This window comes from Helianthus annuus, unplaced genomic scaffold (genome assembly GCF_002127325.2).
Source record: "Helianthus annuus cultivar XRQ/B unplaced genomic scaffold, HanXRQr2.0-SUNRISE HanXRQChr00c005, whole genome shotgun sequence".
Lineage (NCBI taxonomy): Eukaryota > Viridiplantae > Streptophyta > Magnoliopsida > Asterales > Asteraceae > Helianthus > Helianthus annuus.
The window spans coordinates 68,376-89,741 of record NW_023395521.1 but is presented as its reverse complement, the minus strand read 5'-3'; the positions used below and the strand labels follow the sequence as shown (position 1 = coordinate 89,741).

General features: G+C 36.8%; 1 protein-coding gene across 1 annotated transcript; it reads left to right on the top strand.

The window, feature by feature from the left end:
- The first annotated feature begins 8,046 nt into the window (after window positions 1–8,046).
- LOC110910907 lies at window positions 8,047–13,542 on the top strand. Its single transcript, XM_022155485.2, has 6 exons — window positions 8,047–8,133; window positions 8,731–8,892; window positions 9,927–10,000; window positions 12,593–12,657; window positions 12,755–13,048; window positions 13,142–13,542. The coding sequence occupies exons 1-6, from the start codon at window positions 8,102–8,104 to the stop codon at window positions 13,355–13,357; spliced, it is 843 nt and encodes a 280-aa protein (XP_022011177.1). The 5' UTR covers window positions 8,047–8,101; the 3' UTR covers window positions 13,358–13,542.
- The last annotated feature ends 7,824 nt before the right edge of the window (window positions 13,543–21,366 follow it).

Sequence of the window (21,366 nt, the reverse complement as noted above, 5' to 3'; positions counted from 1 at the left end):
GTGTTGTGTTTGAAAATTATCAGGAAGTTGAAATTACATTTCTTGATTCTCAGGGGCAACCCAAGTCTATGAAGGCTTGGGTCCCCCTCTCCAACTAATCTCTGAGTGAGTGTGCAGGAAGTTCCAGGAGGAACTATCGATAGTCATAGGATTATCGATAGTGGAACGTCCTTGCACAAGATAGGCGACAGAAGAAATTGTTGCCTTTGGTGGAGAGAGGGAAGAAGAAAAGAACACAAAAAGTCTGATGAAAGAATGTGTTTGAATGATGGTGCAAAAATTCGACCAAATGGAGAACGTGACAAAATTTTGGTCATTATGGTTTTTGATCGGGTCCTCAGGAAAGATTCCAATGAAATGTATGCACCTGAAGAATGTCTGAAGTTTATAATCAACAAAATGGACGTGTAGTGTACATTTCTTCGCGGTGTGATTGAAGAAAATGTGTTTGTTGAACTAACTACACCGGATGTGCGAATGTCTTGGCGTGGATTGAACAACCACACACTACTTCTCAAGAGGAAGACTAAGACCTTCGCTGGTGCAATGTGGAAGACCAGCTGGACCCGGAGGTTTATGATCTTGTTGCTGTCAAGAGATTATTCAGTAGCTACAAAATCGACTTTGAAGTCCACACCGGGTGGATATCCAGTTTGGGAGAATGCTCAGATTCCTTGCAATGCATGAAACAGTTGCAGGATACGGCTTTGAATTTCTAAATCTCTCCTATACTTGTTGATTTTTAAGCTGCTTTATGAATTATTATCATCTCATACAGCACTCTTTGGCCTGACACGTTGATCTCAAATATCACCTCACACGTGATTGTTTCTTTGTGAAACTCGTCAATGTTGTCATGGTTCGCACCGCTTACCGACATGCCAACTGATTTCTCCAAAATTCAATTAAATCTTTCCTGATTAAAATTAATTTTGGTAAACGGCATTAAGGTCAAGCAAGAGTAAACCAACATCGGAAAATCATTTTTGTAAATATCTTTGTGTGTTTTTAAATTTATCTTAGTTTATTGAATTTAGGGGGAGTAAATCCAAAAATCTGAAAATCCAAAAACATCGAAAAATTTCAAAAACACAAAAACAATAGAAAAACAAAAATGAGTTTCCTGGAGAGCAAAAGAGAAAATGATAGTACATCAGTGGTCTATCCAAACCTCTTTAAACCTTAAATGAAAAACGATAAGCAGCTCTATATAAGATGTATCGGTAGGCTCACAATCATTTTAAAGTGTGCAGGGTGATATAAATCTTAATCGACTGAAGACCAGGTGGGAACCATTCATTGGCATATGGTCTTAGTACCGAAATTTCGTTTGATAGATTGCCGAGGTTCTGAGATATTCGGTCTTTATGCTGCTTATCATCTGGGTATCATGGTTGCTTCTATAAATAGACTAAGTCTAAGATCTTCCATGATACTATACATACGTGTACATATTACATACTGCATTCGACCTCAATAAGTGATAAACAATCACATGTCCAAATCAAATAAGTGATAATATATCACATTTTTCCGGGTGTCAAGTTCGTCTCTCTGCTGTACGGAAGTACTGACCTGTTCACGGACTTGCACCTGTGCCCTCATGCATATGAAAATCAAGTTCCTCATCAATAAGTGATTATATCACATAGGGCTTGTTTTCAATTCAAAATAAGTGAGTATCTCACATTTTATACGGTCAAACAGATGATAATCGGTATACTCACCGGTAAGATGAACTCTCGTGCATACCTTGATACGGGAATGTGTCGTGATGTGGATGAACACCGGTCGGTAAGTATAAATCATACCTTAACGTATCCCCTCGCCATGATTACATCTGATAAGTTGAGCTTAAGTGGACAACAATACCGATAATTGTTATAGGATGCTTATCTTAATGTTAACTAACTGAACAACAAGAGTGTTTTGGCATGACCGTACACTGATATGATTCTCTTACCCTCGAAACTCGCAAAAAGAATGTCTGTATATAGTTATTTACTGCTTAACTTTTATTGTTTTTCTTTTAAACAGTTTCGTCGTTTGGTGCATATCAGCACGACATTAGCGGTGATGTCGTTTGATAACACTCAAAGGATTTTAAATTGTTGTCTTTTAATTTCAAAAATACCAAAAAGATTTTAGGTGTGTTTTAATATAAACTTTATAAAAGCCAAAAAGATTTTCTTTCTACTTTATTTTCGATCGTACGATGTTGGAACTCGAGTCTTCGTTGCCTGAAACCTGAACGAAAACCGAATTGACTAAATCTTCATAAACGGTCGAAATTTGCAAGCTTTGAAAGTTAAGTCTAAAGTTGAGAAATTTATTAAACTTTCAAACTGTCGGACGGTGTTTGATTATGACATGGTCATTCGTGTGTCATTTGTTTATACTATATTCCAAGCAGTTGTTCTCATTACGCGTTTAGATTTCTTGCATGTGCAGATTCTAAAGGCTAGGAGAACATGGTCGATGACAAGCTTTGGAATGAAGACACGACGAGAAGGCGCTCAACTGATGAAGATGATCGAGTTGCCGCTGGCCATCATCAACACCACCAGGATCTCACTTCATAAAGTTAAAGTATTTCACGAGCATAACTCAAGGGGGAGCTTATGTTAAGGGGGAGTTTGTCAACACACTTCCTACATGATACGGGTAGTTTGTTGATACACTCTCTGCTTTCAAGACGTGAAGACTTTGAAGATCCTCCGACATTGAAGACTTGAAAGGACATCAGAGTTTTGGTAACTCGAAGACCAAAGACCGTCGAAGTTCGAGACGAGTCTACAACTATAGAAGATAAAGACAAAGCTACAGCCAAGGGGGAGTTTGTTGGTGCACTTGTGTCTGTACTTTGTCTGTATTCGGTCTGTATGTAAACGATGTCCTAATTTGTGTTGTAAGTTGACCAAGTCAACCATCCTCCGGTTTGACTTGGCCAAACAGTTTGTGAGATGTTCTGTGTCGAAGGATAAGGGGTCGAAGGATGATGTGGATCCTTCGACCTAATCGAAAGATAGGCTTCGAATGATAGACCTCGAAAGGTGATCTTTCGAGGTCCATGCTGATCCTTCGATTACGTTGTCATCGATAGATGATCCTTCGGACCATCTATCGGATCCTTCGACCAGACATGTTGGGCTGGGTATATATATACCCATGTAGTGTATGTGTTAGTTAGACCAGACAGAAGAGAGATGCACACAGACAGAAAGTTAGAGAGTTGAGAGCATTCTGTCCGAAACTCACACACACACACTTTGAGAGTTTGCAAACTGATTGTAAACATTGTGCTTGTAACCGGAACCTTCTACGCATTAATACAAGTGGTGTTAATCGTTGAGTCTTGTGTGTTCTTGTGTTTGTTCTTGCATCATCCTGGTTTGCTCGCTAGCTTGGATTCCGCACTCGCTAGTGAGTTTGTATAACAAGGTTTAGGTTTGTTCTCGATCCTCCGAGAGGGACCTACACCCTCTTAATCACTAGGCCGATAGATCGTTGGTTATAAAGAGACATCATAAGCACATTTTTTTGTTGATAAATATTAATTTTCCAACTTCGATTATTAATATAAAGATTTCATTTGCCACAAGAAAGTATTTACAAAGAATTTAATTAAACATAAAACAAAGTCAAATGATTTAAAAGTTATAGAACACCATTCACGACATAGGTAGATACATTAAAAAACATCACATTATATTTTTTTATATCAACATATTAAAATGTTATGATCTCTAGATCAAGTGGTGGAAGACGTGTATTTCTCTTAAGAGATGCAGGTTCAACTCTCACTTGGTGCAGAGAGAGACATTGGTGGGCGATTATAGGAACGGGTTTTACCGGTAATTTCACCGTCGTGCCTACAGGCGGGTGGGTTACCGGGTTTTCCCCGAAATTGATGGTGGACTTGGGTTACTCTCTGAGTACTCCGTTTGTCCAGTGGGTACCCCGAAAGTGTTCGGGATTGATTATGTTGGTCGTTCAAAAAAAAACATATTAACTCAAAAAATTATTGACTGGACAAGATCATATTAGAGTATGGCCTTTTTCATCTTGACTCATTGGTGTAGATTCGGGCTAATTTTTCTACCTTGAAGTCTTCTCATATCGGCAGAAAATGATTTGATTTAGTCAAACGGTCAACGACAACCCAGATGCTATTGTGACCTAATGGCGTGCGCGGAAGTTTCGTTACGAAGTGCATAGCTATACTCTTCCATCTCCACATAGGGATATCGGGTTGGACGAGTAAGCCAGAAGGGTCTTTGGTGCTCGGCCTTGATTTTCGAGCAAGTCAGGCACTTCGAAACGTAGAGGGTGATATCTTTCTTCATGCCCGACCACCAGTACTTGTAGCGCAGGTCCTTGTACATCTTATCGGCACCGAGATGAATAGAATATCAAGACTTGTGGGCTTCGTCCATCAAAATCTGTCGTAAATCGGTTCGCTTAGGGATCCAAATTCGGTCCAGATAATGGAAAATCCCATTCGACTTATTCACAAGCTGGGCTCCATCGTTGAGGATCATTTCCTTCTTCAAGGTGCATTCGGTGAAACAAGCATGTTGGGTTTCGCGGATGAGAGTTTCGAGATGATGTTGGGCGTGAACATTACGAACGCTATGCAAATAGCTTCGTCTACCAAGGGCGTCAGCAACGACATTTGCTTTGTCAGGATGATAACGAATCTCACAGTCGTAATCATTGAGAAGTTCCACTCATCGGCGCTGACGCATATTTAGTTCTTTTTGGATGAAAATGTGTTGTAGGCTCCTATGGTCGGTGAAGACCGTACACTTGGTACCATAAAGGTAGTGTCGCCAAATCTTCAATGCAAAAACAACTGCGCCTAGCTCGAGGTCGCGGGTTGTATAGTTCTTCTCATGGATCTTGTGTTGACGGGACGCGTACGCGATAACCTTGTCCCGTTGCATGAGAACACAACAAAGACCAAGGTTCGAGGCATCACAATAGACAACGAAGTCATCGTTTCCGTTGGGTAAAGCGAGGACGGGAGCATTGCAGAGTATATGCTTGAGGATTTGAAAGGCAGCCTCTTGTTCAGTTCCCCAAATAAAAGGCTTGTCCTTATGCGTGCGAGAAGTAAGCTGCATGACAATTTTAGAGAATCCTTCGATAAATCGGCGATAATAGCCCGCTAGCCCGAGAAAAGAACGGACTTCAAACGGGTTCTTAGGTGTAACCTAACTCTTAACAACTTCGATCTTCGCGGGGTCGACGTGAATACCTTGAGTATTGACAATATGACCGAGGAATTGAACCTCCTCCAGCCAGAATTCGCACTTGGAGAATTTGGCATAGAGTCGATTCCCCTGGAGTAGTTCGAGAACCAAACGTAGATGTTGCGCGTGTTCGGTTTTTGACTTGAAATAGATTAGGATATCATCGATGAACACGATGACGAAGCGGTCAAGAAACGATCTTCGAGAATGCGTAGTTGGTGATAGCCTGAGCGTAAATCGATCTTCGAGAAACACGTAGCACCTTGAAGCTGATCAAACAAATCATCGATTCGAGGCAGGGGATAGCGGTTCTTGATGGTTAGCTTATTCAATTCCCTGTAGTCGATGCACATCTGGAACAACCCTTCTTTTTGACGAAAAGGACTGGTGTGCCCCATGGAGAGGTGCTAGGGCGAATAAAACCTTTATCAAGCAATTCCTGGAGCTGACTCGAGAGTCCGCGCATTTCGGATGGAGCGAGACGATAAGGCGCTTTAGCAACAGGATTGGCTTCAGGAATGAGGTCGATACGAAAGTCGATATCACGACTTAGAGGTAAACCTGTAAGATCATCAGGGAAGACATTAGGAAATTCGCAAACTACAGGCACCTGGACTACCTCCTTAGCTTTGTTTTCCTTCTCCGCTACTACAATGTTGGCCAAGAAAGCTCTGTATTCCTTGCGAAGATACTTGCTAGCTTGGACACGTGACATGAGTTGGAGTTTCTTCGACGCGACTTCACCGTAAACACACAATTGTTCACCATTAGCGAGCAAGAATCGAATCATCTTATCGAAGCAAACCACTTCAGCATGGTTTTCATGAAGAAAGTCCATGCCTACTATGATGTCAAAACTACCGAGCTGCATCGGAATAAGGTCGATAGAGAAAACGTGATTGTTGAGTTCGAGAGTACAATCACGAAGAACAGAATTGACAGCGACAGTTCTTCCGGTGGCAACTTCAACATCGAGCGTCGAGGGGATATGGGCGCGCTTACGATTAAGAAGCTTTTCGAATTCAAACGATACAAAACAGTTATTCGGCTCTGGTATCAAACAAACACGAAGCATAAATACCATTCACAAAGAACGTACCATTGACCACGTTGTTATCGGCTTGAACTTGGCAGACATTGATGTTGAAAGTACGTCCGCGGGCTGCTGGCTGTTGTTGCTGTTGTTGCTGGGGCTGCTGCTATTGTGGCTCTTGCTTCACCACTCGATTCGGGCACATGTTCCCGAAGTGGTTGGGATCACCATACGCGAAGCAAGCTCTAGCATGGATCGCGGGTGCAGGAGCCGCTTGTTGGCCTTGATGAGCGAGAAGTAGAGCTTGTTGAGCAGGAGCTGAAGCTGTAGCTTGACGTGGACCAGTACGGCAGTTGGCGGTGAAGTGGCCGTACATATTACAGTGCACGCAGTATCTACATGAGATTCCCACTGGATGATGATAGGTACAAGTAGGGCAAGCCGGGTGAGGACCATTATATGCACGCTTTGTCGGCGGTGCGTTGGTGACCGGTGCCGCTACTTGGCGGTGTTGATACTTATTGTTGTTTCGAATTCTTAACAGTTAGCTGAAGAAGCAGATTCACGCAGTAGTAAGGTAATAAAAATTTTATAGACTACTTTCATCGCCTATTTTGTTATAGTGATTGGCTTCATATAATAACTCTTTTGACCTCATAGTTTTTGGGATATGTGAAATTTTATAACAAATAATGAAGAGCTTTAAAATAATAACAATAAAACCTAGTGCATCAACATCTTGCTTTTCACAGTGTTTTGATTAGTTAGATTTAAATTTGTGAATTTGACCATGTGTATGCAGCAGCATTACATTTTGAACTGGTAACATGTTATTCAAACAAGTGAATATTAAAGTTTCAAAACAACTTCATTGATGAATAGCTTATAACTAATTCTTAATTTTTTTTTGGACGGCAAACAACAAAACTACATTTCACCCAAAAAATATGTGCACCAAAACTGAAAACAATATTAATCAATTTTCCGGAAATCTAAAGGACACCCAATTCTCCCACTCGAGTTGGTTTCACCTTGCCCTACTTTTGACCCATAAGAATGCCATTTTGTTGTTTTATTGGCTTTAAACTCTATAGAAACTTTTAGTTTTTAACTCGTATACTTTAAACTCGTATAAACTATCAGATAATATAAAAAAAAAAACTTTCGTAATTGACTTTAGACATTAGCCACAAAATTTACCAAATATCAGAAAATAATATAAAGTATACGAGTTTCAAAGTTTACACTGTCTAAATCGTTTGTCATTAAACAAACGTGTCGAATGTGAAAAAGGTTCATTAATCTCTATTCCTTTGCAAATACATTGACCGGTAGGGTGGTACTAGAATTCATTAAAGATATTTTCTATTTAATATAAAACGTATTAGTTTAAGGCTAAAAGACCAATTATGGTATCATGACACAAATTAAAATTAAAATAATTATTATCAATACATATTCGTATTATTCATTTATATATTATTATTTAACAATAACTACATCTGCACGAGGAAGAGCTCTAGAAGAGGTTTTTTAGTGAAAGCGCTTTCAAAAAACAAACACGTTGCAGACTCACACGTTTGCGCGTGGTCTGCGTGGTACAAACATAAGAGGTTGTGAAGTACTGTCACTCTCAACTTTTTTTACACCCTTTCTATTGACCGTACTTCCACGGTACTTTATGATTGGTCATTTTCATTAAAAAAAAAAAAGGAGAAAACACATTTTAAATTTTACTCTACAAATAAAGAACCACCTTTTCCCTCAATCCCATCATCACCGTTGTTCTCTGCCCTGAAAATTTTGGATCTCCATGTTAAGAAAGAGACAGCTGCAACACCAAAGGTAAACCCCTGACTTTGTTTTACTTAATCGTAAGTGAATACCAAAGTTTTGAGTTCAAATTGCAGAATTTGCACTTGCTCTGCTCAACTGCAATCATGTGACTAAAACTTTCATCCACTCCACCCCTCTTCGAATTTAGGCTATTTGATTTTATTTAGGGTTTTGTTGATATTGTAGATCTGTAGATAGTTATGTTAGTAGGATTAAGATAGTTATATAAAATAATTTAGCTTCAGACTCGGTAAAATACAATTCGAGTTTTGATGTTTTTATACAAGTTTTAAATAATTAGTAAACAATAATACGAAACCATACAAGTCAAAGTAACACACTTAATAAGACACAAAAAATGTAAAACTTATTCGAATTTGGTCTTGCTTAAATAATTCTAATTTTGTTATATTATTTTATTTTAGTTTTGAGTTTGGAAAATTAGACACCCCTAAATCCAAACACAATTGTTTGGCTATGTTAAGGTTGCTTGATTAAGGGAACATACCAAGACAATTAGTTTAGTTTGGCATGAACAATTAAAAAAATTATAAACCCTAACTGAAAATGGTTTTTTAAACCTTGACTTTGAAATTTCTCTTTCAGCATGCAGATAACTGAGATTACATTCTCCATAATACAAGGGATACTAACGACTAGAGATGAGGAATATGGAAAGTTTTACAAACCATATGCTACTTCAATTGTACAATTTCTAAAGATAGCAACATGTGCTACGAGTGGTCTAGACTACTTTCATAATAAGAGGTAAACACATGTTGGTCATTACATTTCAATTGGTTATTAAGACGAGTGTTTAATTCGTTATGGTAATGATCTTTAATATTATGCACACAAACAAATAGTTCTTGGAATTGGGTTTAAAGCTTGTTCTTATACAATGACCAAATTCAACAACCCCTTTTTCTCTTTAAGAGATGAAGAATAAGTAAATCACTTAATATTGCATTTTTATTTGAATCAGTTATGATTTTATCATGATTTAGGAAAAAAAATCAAGTTTAGACTTTAGAGGGTGTTTGGATGCCTACCTATAAATTACTTACTGTGATGTTCAACAAACATAATAAGATGAGAGAGTCTGCAAAACTGTTTTGAGGGTGTTTCATATTGTACGCTTCAATATGTGCTTCTGAGTGTTTAAATACTTACGGTTTTATAACTTCTTTTACACTAGATAACCAAATTACTGTTATGGAGTGTGTATTTGTCACACTTAGCAACAAAGTCTGCGCATCTAGCACATCTTTTATCAGCAAGTTTAGATTGTACCTATGAAGTTATTATTTAAGTAGTTATAGGGTTTTGTTTATTTTCATCATCGCACCAGTGCACCACAGTTAAGAAATTTTATTCTAAAATGCATCTTGATTTTTTATTCGTATGAAGTTATTGTTTAAGTAGTTAGGGTTTCATTTCTTGTATTTAAGGTTCTGTTTACTGTTAAGAAATTTTAATCTAAAATGTATCTTGATTTTGGTTCCTATGAAGTTATTTTTCAAGTAGTAATAGGTTTCATTTCTTGTATTTAGGGTTTTGTTTCTTCGCATTAAATGTATGTAGTCACGTTTGATTTTTTGTATATAGGGTTTTGTTTCTTCTCTTCATTCTTATGAAACTGATTCACCAAAACTTAAAATAGAAAACCAACCGCAAACATCCCTAATTAATATGGTAGATTATTTAGGAAACTGAGATAACAATGGTTTTTTTCTTTTTCTTGAGATAGTATGTGAAACCTATGCGTATGGTAATCGTAAACTAAAGTCATGTGATCGCAGAATGGAAGGCATAGTTGTCGATTGGTACCATCGGCAACCGCAAGTACTTGCGGATGTACGAAGACAATATACCGGTAAGTTTTACACTGAACGGTCACACGGTCATGGGCTGGTTAGGGGTGTTCTTCAGTTTTTTTTATCGGGTTTTCAAAGGTGGAAATATAACCCGATAACAGAACCATTCTAGATTTGAGTTTTATGGTTCTCAGGATTATTGGGCCGGGTTCTTCGGATTTTGGGTTAAATATTACAAGGCTGTATATTTACGATCGATCATGAACTTTAGGGCTTCATTTTTGCTGGGATTAAAATTAAACACACAGTTATATACTTAATTTTCATAAAAGAAACCATTTGTTTACTTTGAAATTCAAATTAGAAACCATGTGAATTACAAAGTCAGTCAACAATCTTAGAATTAAACTTTTAAACTCATTTTCCAATCTTATTCTTATATGAAAATTCTAAAACTATTCAACAATGTGATCCACAAACCCTTTGATAACCCCATCGTTTACTGTTACAACTAAGTTAGCTTAAAAAATGACCTTAATTCAATCTTTATTATGATCAAAATATGGAAACACATACTTCTTGGTGGGCATTGATAAACTTTTAGGAAAAAAACGGGGTTTTATTTTAGCAATATAGATCGGGTTATTGTCATCCGGGTTAACCCGAATTCCCGAAAACTAACCCAATTACCGAATTAATTAACTATCTTGGGGTTCAGGTAATATATGTTAATCGGGTTTTAAGGGTTCGTAATCAAGTCAGGTCTTTTCGGGTCGGATTCCCGGTTAAAAAGTTAATCACTATGTCTTTAGGAGAAATTATTTATTTTATTGTTTTTCATGTAACCATGTTTTTTTGTTTATGCTATACTAGGTTATATACCCGTGATTTCACGGGTTATGGGTTGTTTTATAAAAATTTATATTTACATAATAATTTTATATATTTGATTTCTTATAATTGGATAACCTCTTCATACTAACACCACTTTAACGTCCTTTCTACCACAAGTTTTTCTTAACATGCCGCTTTGCTAACGTGACTGCTACGTCACTCTTAATGTCTCCTATTTATACCCCCCCACACTTAATGTTTTATACCCGTGACTTTCACAAGTTATGGGTTGTGTTAAAAAAATCTATATTTATAAAAGTACTTTTTTTGGTATGATTTTATATAGACGTGTCGAGGCAGATATGTAACCTGTGCTTGAGTAACAAAAATCAACTTTGATCATAGCTTGAAGACATATGGGTAGTGAAATATATTCATATATGTCATATACTTTTAAAATATATTTAAGATAAAATAGTATGAAAACGATTTGGTCGTCAGATAGACCGAACCAACAACATTATATATGTAACCTAAAAAAAGACAATTGAAAATAAAATTCTATTTAAAAGGTATAAACTAAATTACACAATGAATTTTCATTTTTTTATATACCAATGAACTTTATGGGATATGAATTGATTTTTAAAAATTTAAATTTGCAAAATAAAATTTTTTATATGATTTATTATAAATTGAACATTATTTTTTTTGTTGGGGGAAGATAAAAAAAAGGATCCGTGGGTGGGTTTTTATTTGCTTGGATGATCCAAGTCCCACCCAACACTCCCAAAACACCACACAGGAGACTTACTCGCTTCCCCCGTACGCTTCTTCAACTCTCCCAAAACACACTAACCACTACCAAACTCAAACCCTAGAATCTCTGGATTCGGTACCTTCTTCAACATACTGAGACGCGACAAAGATTACACTCAAGAAACGGTTATCAACTAACAATTATCAGAAATCTCTGCATTCGGTAACCTTTTTTATTTGTTTAATAATTTTAAATAGTCAGAATCTAAGTGTCGGAAAACAAAATAATGATGACCGGAACTTCAATTGTTTGTGTTGATATTCATTTGAAACCCTAAAACGGAGATTTTGAATGCTTGTGCTTGATTAATGCCCTGGTTTTTTAGAATTTTGCCACTGTTTGGTATTTGATGTAACATTTCTGGTTAGAATGATATTTTTTAGGGTTATGCTTGATAATGGTGATGTTTTTATGCTGAATTTTCATGGTAATGTTTCTATGAACAACCTTATAATGCATACTTGAATGGTTATTAATAGAGAATGAGATTGTACAACTTGAATATGTTTGCTGAATTGAATGTTTAGTGTGTTCGGCTTGGTTTGGGCATGTGTATAAGATGTTCGATGAAATGCCAATAGTTTATTTTCATTCTATTTTGGTACCGAAATACAAATACTTCTTTTTATTGATAATATCATTGATTTTTTTTTTGTCTAATTATGTATAGAATTATTACTGCGTTTAATTATTAAATGTGAGAATTGGTAAATTCTTTACAAGTTAGAGAAATATAGATACATAATCTTTTTTAAGTTTTCATTTTGTAAAGGTTGATTACAAACAGGGGAAATGTTCATATCATATGTTCCTGGCTTGGTTCTCATGTTTATATGTATATATAACTTTACAAAATTTGAAGTTATTGTGTTACACTTGTCTGGCTAGCCGCTAATTATATATGCAAGTCATGACCATCAATTGTCTAATTAAACAATTTTTTACTGATTCTCACTCTGCTTGATTATGAAAATATAACTAATTAAATTGGGTGCAGAAATGGATTCAACGAAGATACCTCCTTCGTTCTTAAAATTTATTGGAGAAGATATTGTGTTTTTGGTATGTTTTTCTTCTTTCGGTGGTAATGTGATATTGTTATTTGACATTATCATCTCACATCTTTGCTATTGCTTTATGTTTTGTATTGCTTTATTAGACCATACCATCTGACTTTGCAACTAATCTGTGGGGAGATAAAGTGCCCTATGGTAAAACAGTACAAATAAGAGATGGTGGCAGTTTGAGCTTTGTAAGGATCAGAAACAGAAATGGACAACCTATATTTACTGACGGATGGATTAATTTGGTTAGAAAAAATGCTTTGAAATTAAAAGATGGAGTATTAATAACAGCCACCGGGCCATACACATTCAATGTTTCATGGTTCAAAGAATATGTCTGTCAAAACTCTTATTTTACAGCACAACAAAAAACTGTACCAGAAATGTCTGTAAGTGACTTTATATTAGTTCAGTACTCGTTTTTAACAGCTGTCTAATATTTTCTAATTTTCTACTAATGATTTTTTGAATTTATTTTATAGCTTATGCCTCATACATTTTGGAAGAACTTTTATGGTAAAAACTACAAGGGTGAAATGGCAAGGGTATATATTGGAGAAAGATTTTGGAATGTCAAGTTGGAAGCATGTTCGCATTGTTGTTGTTTCAAAGATGGATGGCGTAAACTGGTTGAGGAGGTGCCTTTGGAGAACGAATGTGCCTTTGGATGCATGTTCACATTAGTGTTTTTCATGTAGCCATGTTGCTTTGTTTATGCTATATATAGCCATTTGCATAGTAACCATTTTTCTATTCGAAACAATAGCTTTCTTCCATGTTTGAGAATTGAAGCAGTAACATATTCCTGAGTTTGAGTGCTTTGTATCTGGCTATTTACAGCCTTTGCATACTGGAATACTTTATTATACCTCATACTTATCTATATTTCATTGTGTAGGATGTTGTTGTTAGACATACTCAACCATTGGTTGTATAATGCACATAAAGAATCGTTCACAAACTTTTACTCCTTTAGGCGTTCAACAAATAGTTGATTGCTATGACCAATACGAAAATGAGTTAGCAGAAGGGGGCAGACCACACCGTGTCTTTCGGTACATAGCCTATACGAATCAAGGAAGAGTTTATAGTGAAGCTGATTATCCGAGTAGGGATGGTAACTATATTCGTAAGAGAGAATGTAAAGGGTTTGTAGAAATTGATTTACATTTTAGTATAATTAAACTAATAACACTCCTAACTTAATTTTGTTTGTTGACAGCTACAACCAACTTTTACAATTGATGGATTCGATGTGATTGAGGATGACGAACCGACTTTTGAAGCCACCGTACGGTTACAACCCGAGCAAGACCCGACATAATTCTGCATCCAGTTTAGATAACCCCATTTAAACGTGGCCCGATCCATAAGGTTGAATATGAGTTGTAACTAGGTGTGTTTTTCATGTTTTTATCGGGTCGGGTTCTTCGAAGATGGAAATATAACCCAATAATCGAACCATTCTAGATTTGGGTTTTATAGTTCTTGGGTTTTATCGGGCTGGGTTCTTCAGATTTCGGGTTAAGTATATTCTTTTTTAACTATATGCGAAAGGGCTAAATAAATATTACAAGGTTGCATATTAAAAGGTGAAATAATATCCATGCACAGAACCAAGTTGATGAATCGGCTTAATAGGTATCTCCATAACCTAAAGCACACAGATACCCCCACTCAAAAGATATCCAAAATCAGTTGTTTCTTGTGTTTAATACAATACCTTGATCAACTCGATTATAAATCTTCTCGAAGGATTTGACATATCATTACCCGACATCACCAGCATAGGCTCAACCTCTTGATGGTGGTGCGGAGTAAATGAAATAAGGGAATTTGTGGTCCCGTTGGATGAATACCCATTTTAATAAGCTTGTCATGGTGGTCAGTAGCAATTGTCTCCTTGGAAATTTGGCATCTTGGGTGGATAATCCTTTCTGATGAGCAATAATACTTTGGAAATAAGCTCCCATTATAACCTTGCGATAAGGCTTCTTGGTTGAGAGCAAATAATAATCATAATGTATTTGAGTGGATAATCCTATCTGATGAGCAAGAATACCTGTCTTTTGACATCAATCGACCCACGCAAATAGCGATGAGGAGCGCAAAACCAACACAACCGGCGACCAAAAAGAGTTAACATGCGTTTGCCGACAACCATTCAACTCCAATTTACAAAATTAAACAAACTCAGGGAGCATTTTTTATGAACAACATCAAAATAAACAAAATCACTCGAAATGCTTATACAGGCAACAAAAAAACAACCACAATTATATAAACAGAAATTGGTACCTTAAGAATGATTTGAAATGGAAGCCATGGATGGAACTTGATGGGTTTTGTGTGTGTTTTTTGATTTGAATGAGAGAGAGAGACCCGTTAAGGAAACTACATTGATAAAAACTAGTTTGTACATAACAATCCCATAACATTTTCTCAAAACATGTTTATGTAAGATTAAATATATTATGTATTAATATTTAATCTATAGCCATTATAATCATTTACATAATATAGATCAAAATATATTATAACCTATTAAATAATTAGTTGGTAATTGTTGATGGACCATATTACCCTTATTAACTAATTAGTTTTCCTCCTGGGTGCTTATATAAGGAGAATTATGTGGAGGTTAAAGGGTTGCTCAATTACACAATTAGACACACCCCATTAAGTCATAACATCATAATTCGACCTCCTCTCCTAACCGATACCCTTTTCGGTTTTTTCTAAGTCCCCATCATCAGTCAGCACCCTAAGGAGGAACCAGATCACGATGACAAGCATGTCGAACTCCATTACTGGATTCTCCAACACACTGTCCGCTGTAACAGGTATGTTTTAATGTTTTCCTTTATGAACAAACAGAACTGATTCAACATGTGGTATCAGAGCATATGTTGATTAGTCGGTTCTGTTTTGTATCCGTAAATCTGGATTAAAAAACTGGAAAACAGGATTTGAAAAAACCATAATAAAAATTCGGTTTTTTGTTCATCCGAGATGCCATCTCGGATCTGTTCTATACATCTCGGATCGTTTGTTTCATCCGTGATTACTATTCCGAAATCATAAATGTTCAAGAATTGATTAAATGAATGGAAAAAATTTCCAGATTTCGGATATATGATTAAGTTAATTTTATTTAGGGTTCATCATGTTCTTAGTTAAAATTCGAATTTTCCTTTATGATTTGGAATATGATTTGAATTGTTAAATGTTTCCCTAATTTTGATCTAATTTTGTCTATTAAGTTTTTTAGAAATCTGTTAAAAGGATAAACAGATTATGATTTCGAAATTTTATGATAAAAAAATAGATCAATGTTATAATTCTAAACTCTATCACAATTCTCAATTTTCGAATTTTCGGTTGTTATAACAATAAACAGCAACTGGATCGCACAAGATCAGATCACATAAGAGATGATCTGATCGCATAAGATAATCGCACAAGATCAGATCACAAAAGAGATGATCTGATCGCACAAGATTGCATAATCGCACAAGACTTGTGGATCGCACAATACTTGTGGATCGCACAAGGCATTACTGATCGCACAAGTTTTGGGCCTTACTGATCGCACAAGTTTTGGGCCTTACTGATCGCACAAGTTTTGGGCCTTACGGGTAGTTTGCTATTAAATAATTGGTTTTGTAATCACTTAGTTAATTAATCAGAATCAGATAATGTTTTACAAAACCAAAATAGCTTAACTTGAATGATTTTTTGGTATATCATTTCTGGCCAAAGCTGACTTGATACATCTACTTATCGTTCAAGTATTACGAAAGCTATGTTAAGTGTGCATCATAAGCATGAATGTTTTTAATATCTGGCCAAAGCTGATTTAATTCTTTCATAGATGGCATACTTAACAAGTGCATAACTAAAGTGATTGTTTCAATTTCTGGCCAAAGCTGATTTGTTACAACCACTTTGCACATATGCTTAAATGATTACACTTCTGGCCAAAGCTGATTTGTCTTCGTTTAAGTAGAATTTTTTAACTAAGTCTATTATTTTGATGTTAGTAATAGACAATATCACAGCTTCATAATGTAAAATGGTCATTATTTATGCCTGCCTTAGTTTAACGTGCCCTTAGATCACATTAGGACTTCTTCCTTAGTATCATAACTTGCTCATCTTATTTCCACTATCAGCACCCAACTGCGGGATTCCACCTTTGACTGGTGATAACTTTGCTGCATGGAAGGATGCTCCCATGCTTACACTTGGATTGCTGGATTTTGATTATGCTCTAAGAGAGAAAAAGCCAGCGGACCTTACCACGCAAAGTACTGTTGCTGAGCAGTTAACTCATGACAAGTGGACTAGGTGTAACCGCATGTCTCTCATGTTTATGAAGCAGTCCATAAGCAATGCAATCAGGGGAGCTATTCCTGATTCTGAAGATGCTAAAACCTACTTGGAACATGTGGAGGCGCAGTTCAAAGGGACGTCTAAAGCACACGCTAGTACCTTTATTCTCAAGCTGGTGACAACTAAGTATGATGGGAGGAGCGGCATTCGCGAGCACATCATGATGATGAATGACATGGCCAATAAGCTGAAGGGGCTGGAAATGGAAATCAGTGATGGTTTCCTTGTTCATTTCATCATTACTTCGCTTCCTTCGTCCTTTGAAGCATTCAAGATCAATTACAACACTCAGAAGGACAAATGGATAATGAGTGAACTGGTCGCTATGTGCGTACAGGAGGAAGAGCGTATGAGGATGGATCGCCATACTGATGTTGCAAACTTCACTACCTCCAATTCTAAGAAAAGGAAGAACAATTATCAGAGGAAGGATGCTTCAAAAGTCCAAAGGCCTAATCCTAATCCTAATACAAGTGCACCTTCCAGCTCTAAGAACTCCATAGGCAGTATCCGCTGCAAATTCTGTAAAAAGACAGGACACATGCAGAAGGAATGCCCTGACTTTAAGGAGTGGCTGGCTAAGAAAGGTAACGATTATTTTATGATACTTGAGTCCTATAATTTAAGTGTTCCTGCTAATTCTTGGTGGTTCGATTCTGGTTCTATGGTTCATTGTAACACCTCGAAAATTTGTGTTCAATAAATAAACGACACGTGTCACATACGACAAAAGTATTATAAACCCGGATCAAATTAAAAGATGTGTGGTAGGATTTTTTTTGACATGTCGACATGTTAATTTATACCTCTGAACGACTTCTTCATTATAAATCCCAAGACCCTAGCATGATTAACAAACAACCATACCTTAATCCGGTGCTTACTAATGATAAAGGATGTCCAAGTTTACTAATTTGGATCCTATGAAAATAATGTTCAATAAACCATTGTTCATGAATTTCATCTTTGTGCAAACCAATGATACATTGTGATAGAGTAGATAACTGTCCAAGCATGGGTTAAAGGCATTGTGCTGAAAATGCCAACCAGGAATCATGCATTGCAAGTTGTCCGTTCAAATCATGAAAGGTTATTTTTTTTGCTTCTGACAAGTGCTTACGGACCGCAAGGGTCCTGTCTTACGGACCGTAAGGTGCGAAAGGTTAAAACATTTTCTCTGTCAAAGGCTTACGGACCGCAAGAGCCCTGCCTTACGGTCCATAAGGGGTGCCCAGCGACAGTAAGTTGGCTGTTGGCTGTTATAACGGTTAAACCGACCTTGTAAGATATTTTCAAGGACATGGGCGACTCCTAACACTTCCTAGGCACTAGGATACACTTGTAAATGATCTGGATCACCCCATAGACTTAGTTGTCACCATCTTGGAGGATGTTGAACACTATAAAAGGCCAATGAGTTGCAACATTGTGTTCACTCATCTTTCTGCAATCTTGGAGCTTCTCTGGAGCACAAGTGCCTTCTCTAAGCATCTCTAGTCATTCATTGGACTTCAGTAAGTATACTTAACCTTCCTTAGTTTAGTTTTTGCTTAGTTTTAGCTTAAAAGTCAATCCGTCGTAATTAACGATTGACTTAACGATAAATCACAAATGGTCCAGTGGTTTGTCGAATCAAAGGTAGTTATATGTTGGTAATTATGTGGGCATTAAACCCTTAAAAGGGCACCCTCTGATTCCCACTCTAACTAGTCCGAATGTCGAGTCAAACTTGCTTAGAAAAAGTCAACAGAATGCTAAATTGCGATTTTATGCATAATCTGTAATGTAGATGGCGTATAACCTATTTTAACACTCATACAACATGATAATAAGTATATTAACTAGTCTAAGCTTGTTTGATCCGACCATTTACTATTTTGACCCGGTTCGGAACCGAAAGTCGCAAAGCTTTGACTTTTGCTTTTGCTTTGACTTCAGTTCTGACCCGTTACGGTATGTTGTAGATATGCCTTATGTAACAACTGTCACTAAAATCCATAATTAGGATGGTAATTAGCTATTAAGGAAACCCTAATTAAGAAACCCAAGTAATTCTGCACTAACCCTAAAATTTCCAGAATAAACAGAATCAGGATCAGGGCCCCTAAAACTCAGGGGGGGAGAAACTCTAGCCAACAATTATCCTCATAACTAATTGTAAAATTCGAAAATTTAAAAACTGTCGACACAGCAAGCCTACATGCACGAAGGGCTACTCTATGAAAGTAGGGTGACCACTCGCGTAGCGCGACGCCTATAGGGGTACCCCCTCGCGCTACGCGACGGTGTCAAATTTTCAGTATAAATAGCAGGGGTTGGGACTTGAAATTTGGCACTTGAACGACGTTAAAATTCATAATATACGTCGAGTTATAAGCAAAACAGTCCAACACACACAATTATCGAAACGCTGCCGCAATCAGGGTAATAACTCGATCGCTATTACGATTCAACGTCCGATCGATTATAATTATCCAACGATAGTCCGGGTGCTGCTCAATTGAGCTTGTACTTTGATTATTCGTCGTGATTTCGACTTGAATATTAGAGTGCTGTTCGAATTCGGACTATGCTCTGTTATTCGTTGTGAATCCGATTGAATTATCGAGTATCGCACTGATTAATCGTTGTGAAGGTTTAATCTCGTGAATTGACGTAATTGCTGTATTAGTTACTAACCTGTGTGTGTGCATTGTGTTAAATTAGGTTTAAGCAAGGCTAATCAGTAGGCTTATATCTATTGCTCGTTAATCTGCAATGTGAGTCATTCTTCTTTTTAAATTGTTTTCTCACAGTTTGTGAGTAAGTATTACAATACCTCAAATTATTTTCAAGGTTATAATTACAGGGATTAAGTCTTTGTAATCACCAAATTACAGCTGGTATGTGGGGTATTGTGCACATTACTGTTATTATCACTCTATGTGAGTGAATATTACTCTATGTGAGTTATTATTACTCTGTGTGAGTACACCGTCACTATTAGGGCAACGGGACCCAATAGTGGTATGACCACAGTCACAGAAATGAATCGAGTGACAAATACCCATTCTTGATAATTGGTTGATAGAAACATTGTAATCGCTCTTAATACTGTAAATTATAACTAACGGGTCGTTTTAGAAAACAAAATGATTCACTCAGTATTTCCCCGCTGACAAAACCTTTTTCAAACATGTTTCAGGTGATCTGTGTGATCCAGGAAAAGTGCAGTAAAGCACTATCAAGCTCAGAGAAGTGGCTCAGTGTAAACAAACCAATAAAACGTGTTTTGAAAAAAATAAAGATTTCTGTGTGAAATCAACTTATTGTAAATTATGGGATTTATCCCTTAAACTTTGTGTAATATAGTAAACGAGCATATTTTACAGATAAAAGATCCTGTTATAAAAAGACTTCCGCTGCCGCATAAATTAAATACCACGGGAACTGCCTCGCGGGCCCCGACTCCGTCCAGGGTGGGTCGGGGGCCGTGACAGCGAAGGTGGTATCAGAGCCAATAATTAAATTGAGCCACCGATCGAGCCACTGATTAAGCCTAAATTAAGTATTATGTCCAAAATGCTTAATTTACTAATTATTATTCGGTGATTATATGTTTTATTAACTGGCTATTTTTAGTTACAGTATGGGTAAGCAAAAGCTGTCTGCTATCTACCACAAACTAGATGTGGCATCTTCTTCTAGAAACCCAGTAAACCTAGAAGAAGGAATCTTTGTCCGTAAGGCAAACTATGAAAATCCACTTTCCCCAGAGAAAAGGGATTCGATACTTAAAAAAAGTCAGGAGACAAAGAAACCCCGAACCAAGAGAGTTAGGTTTAACCCAGAAGTCCAAGAGTTGGGTAATAGTACACCTTGGGAAGATAAAATAGACGGGAAATGGGCAAATCTCTATATGCTAGCTACTGTAGCAGAAAATGCTAATCTCTAAATATCCGATAAGTTGGGTCTAGTAAGAGAAATCACAATCCCGTAAATAAATAAAGTCCTAAGTGTGTTTATTTCTGATGTTCTTTGTATAAATTAGTATGCAATAAAACCTCAGTGTTTTGTTTGTTAAACTTTGTTCCAAAGTTTTAACATTGCATTTTGCATATATGCTATGCAGCATGAATGAGATGTCGGAAACATTCCAGAATCTCAACTTATATCCAGTGCCTATCGAAGTCTCTCACGACTTTACTGGTTACATTGCTGACATAGAAGAACCTGTGGAATTCAAAGCTCCACCGCTGGAAAAAGCCAAACCTAAAAAGAAGAGAAGATATGTAGGGTGGAGGAAAGTGCGCCGTAGGAAACCTGCCACTAG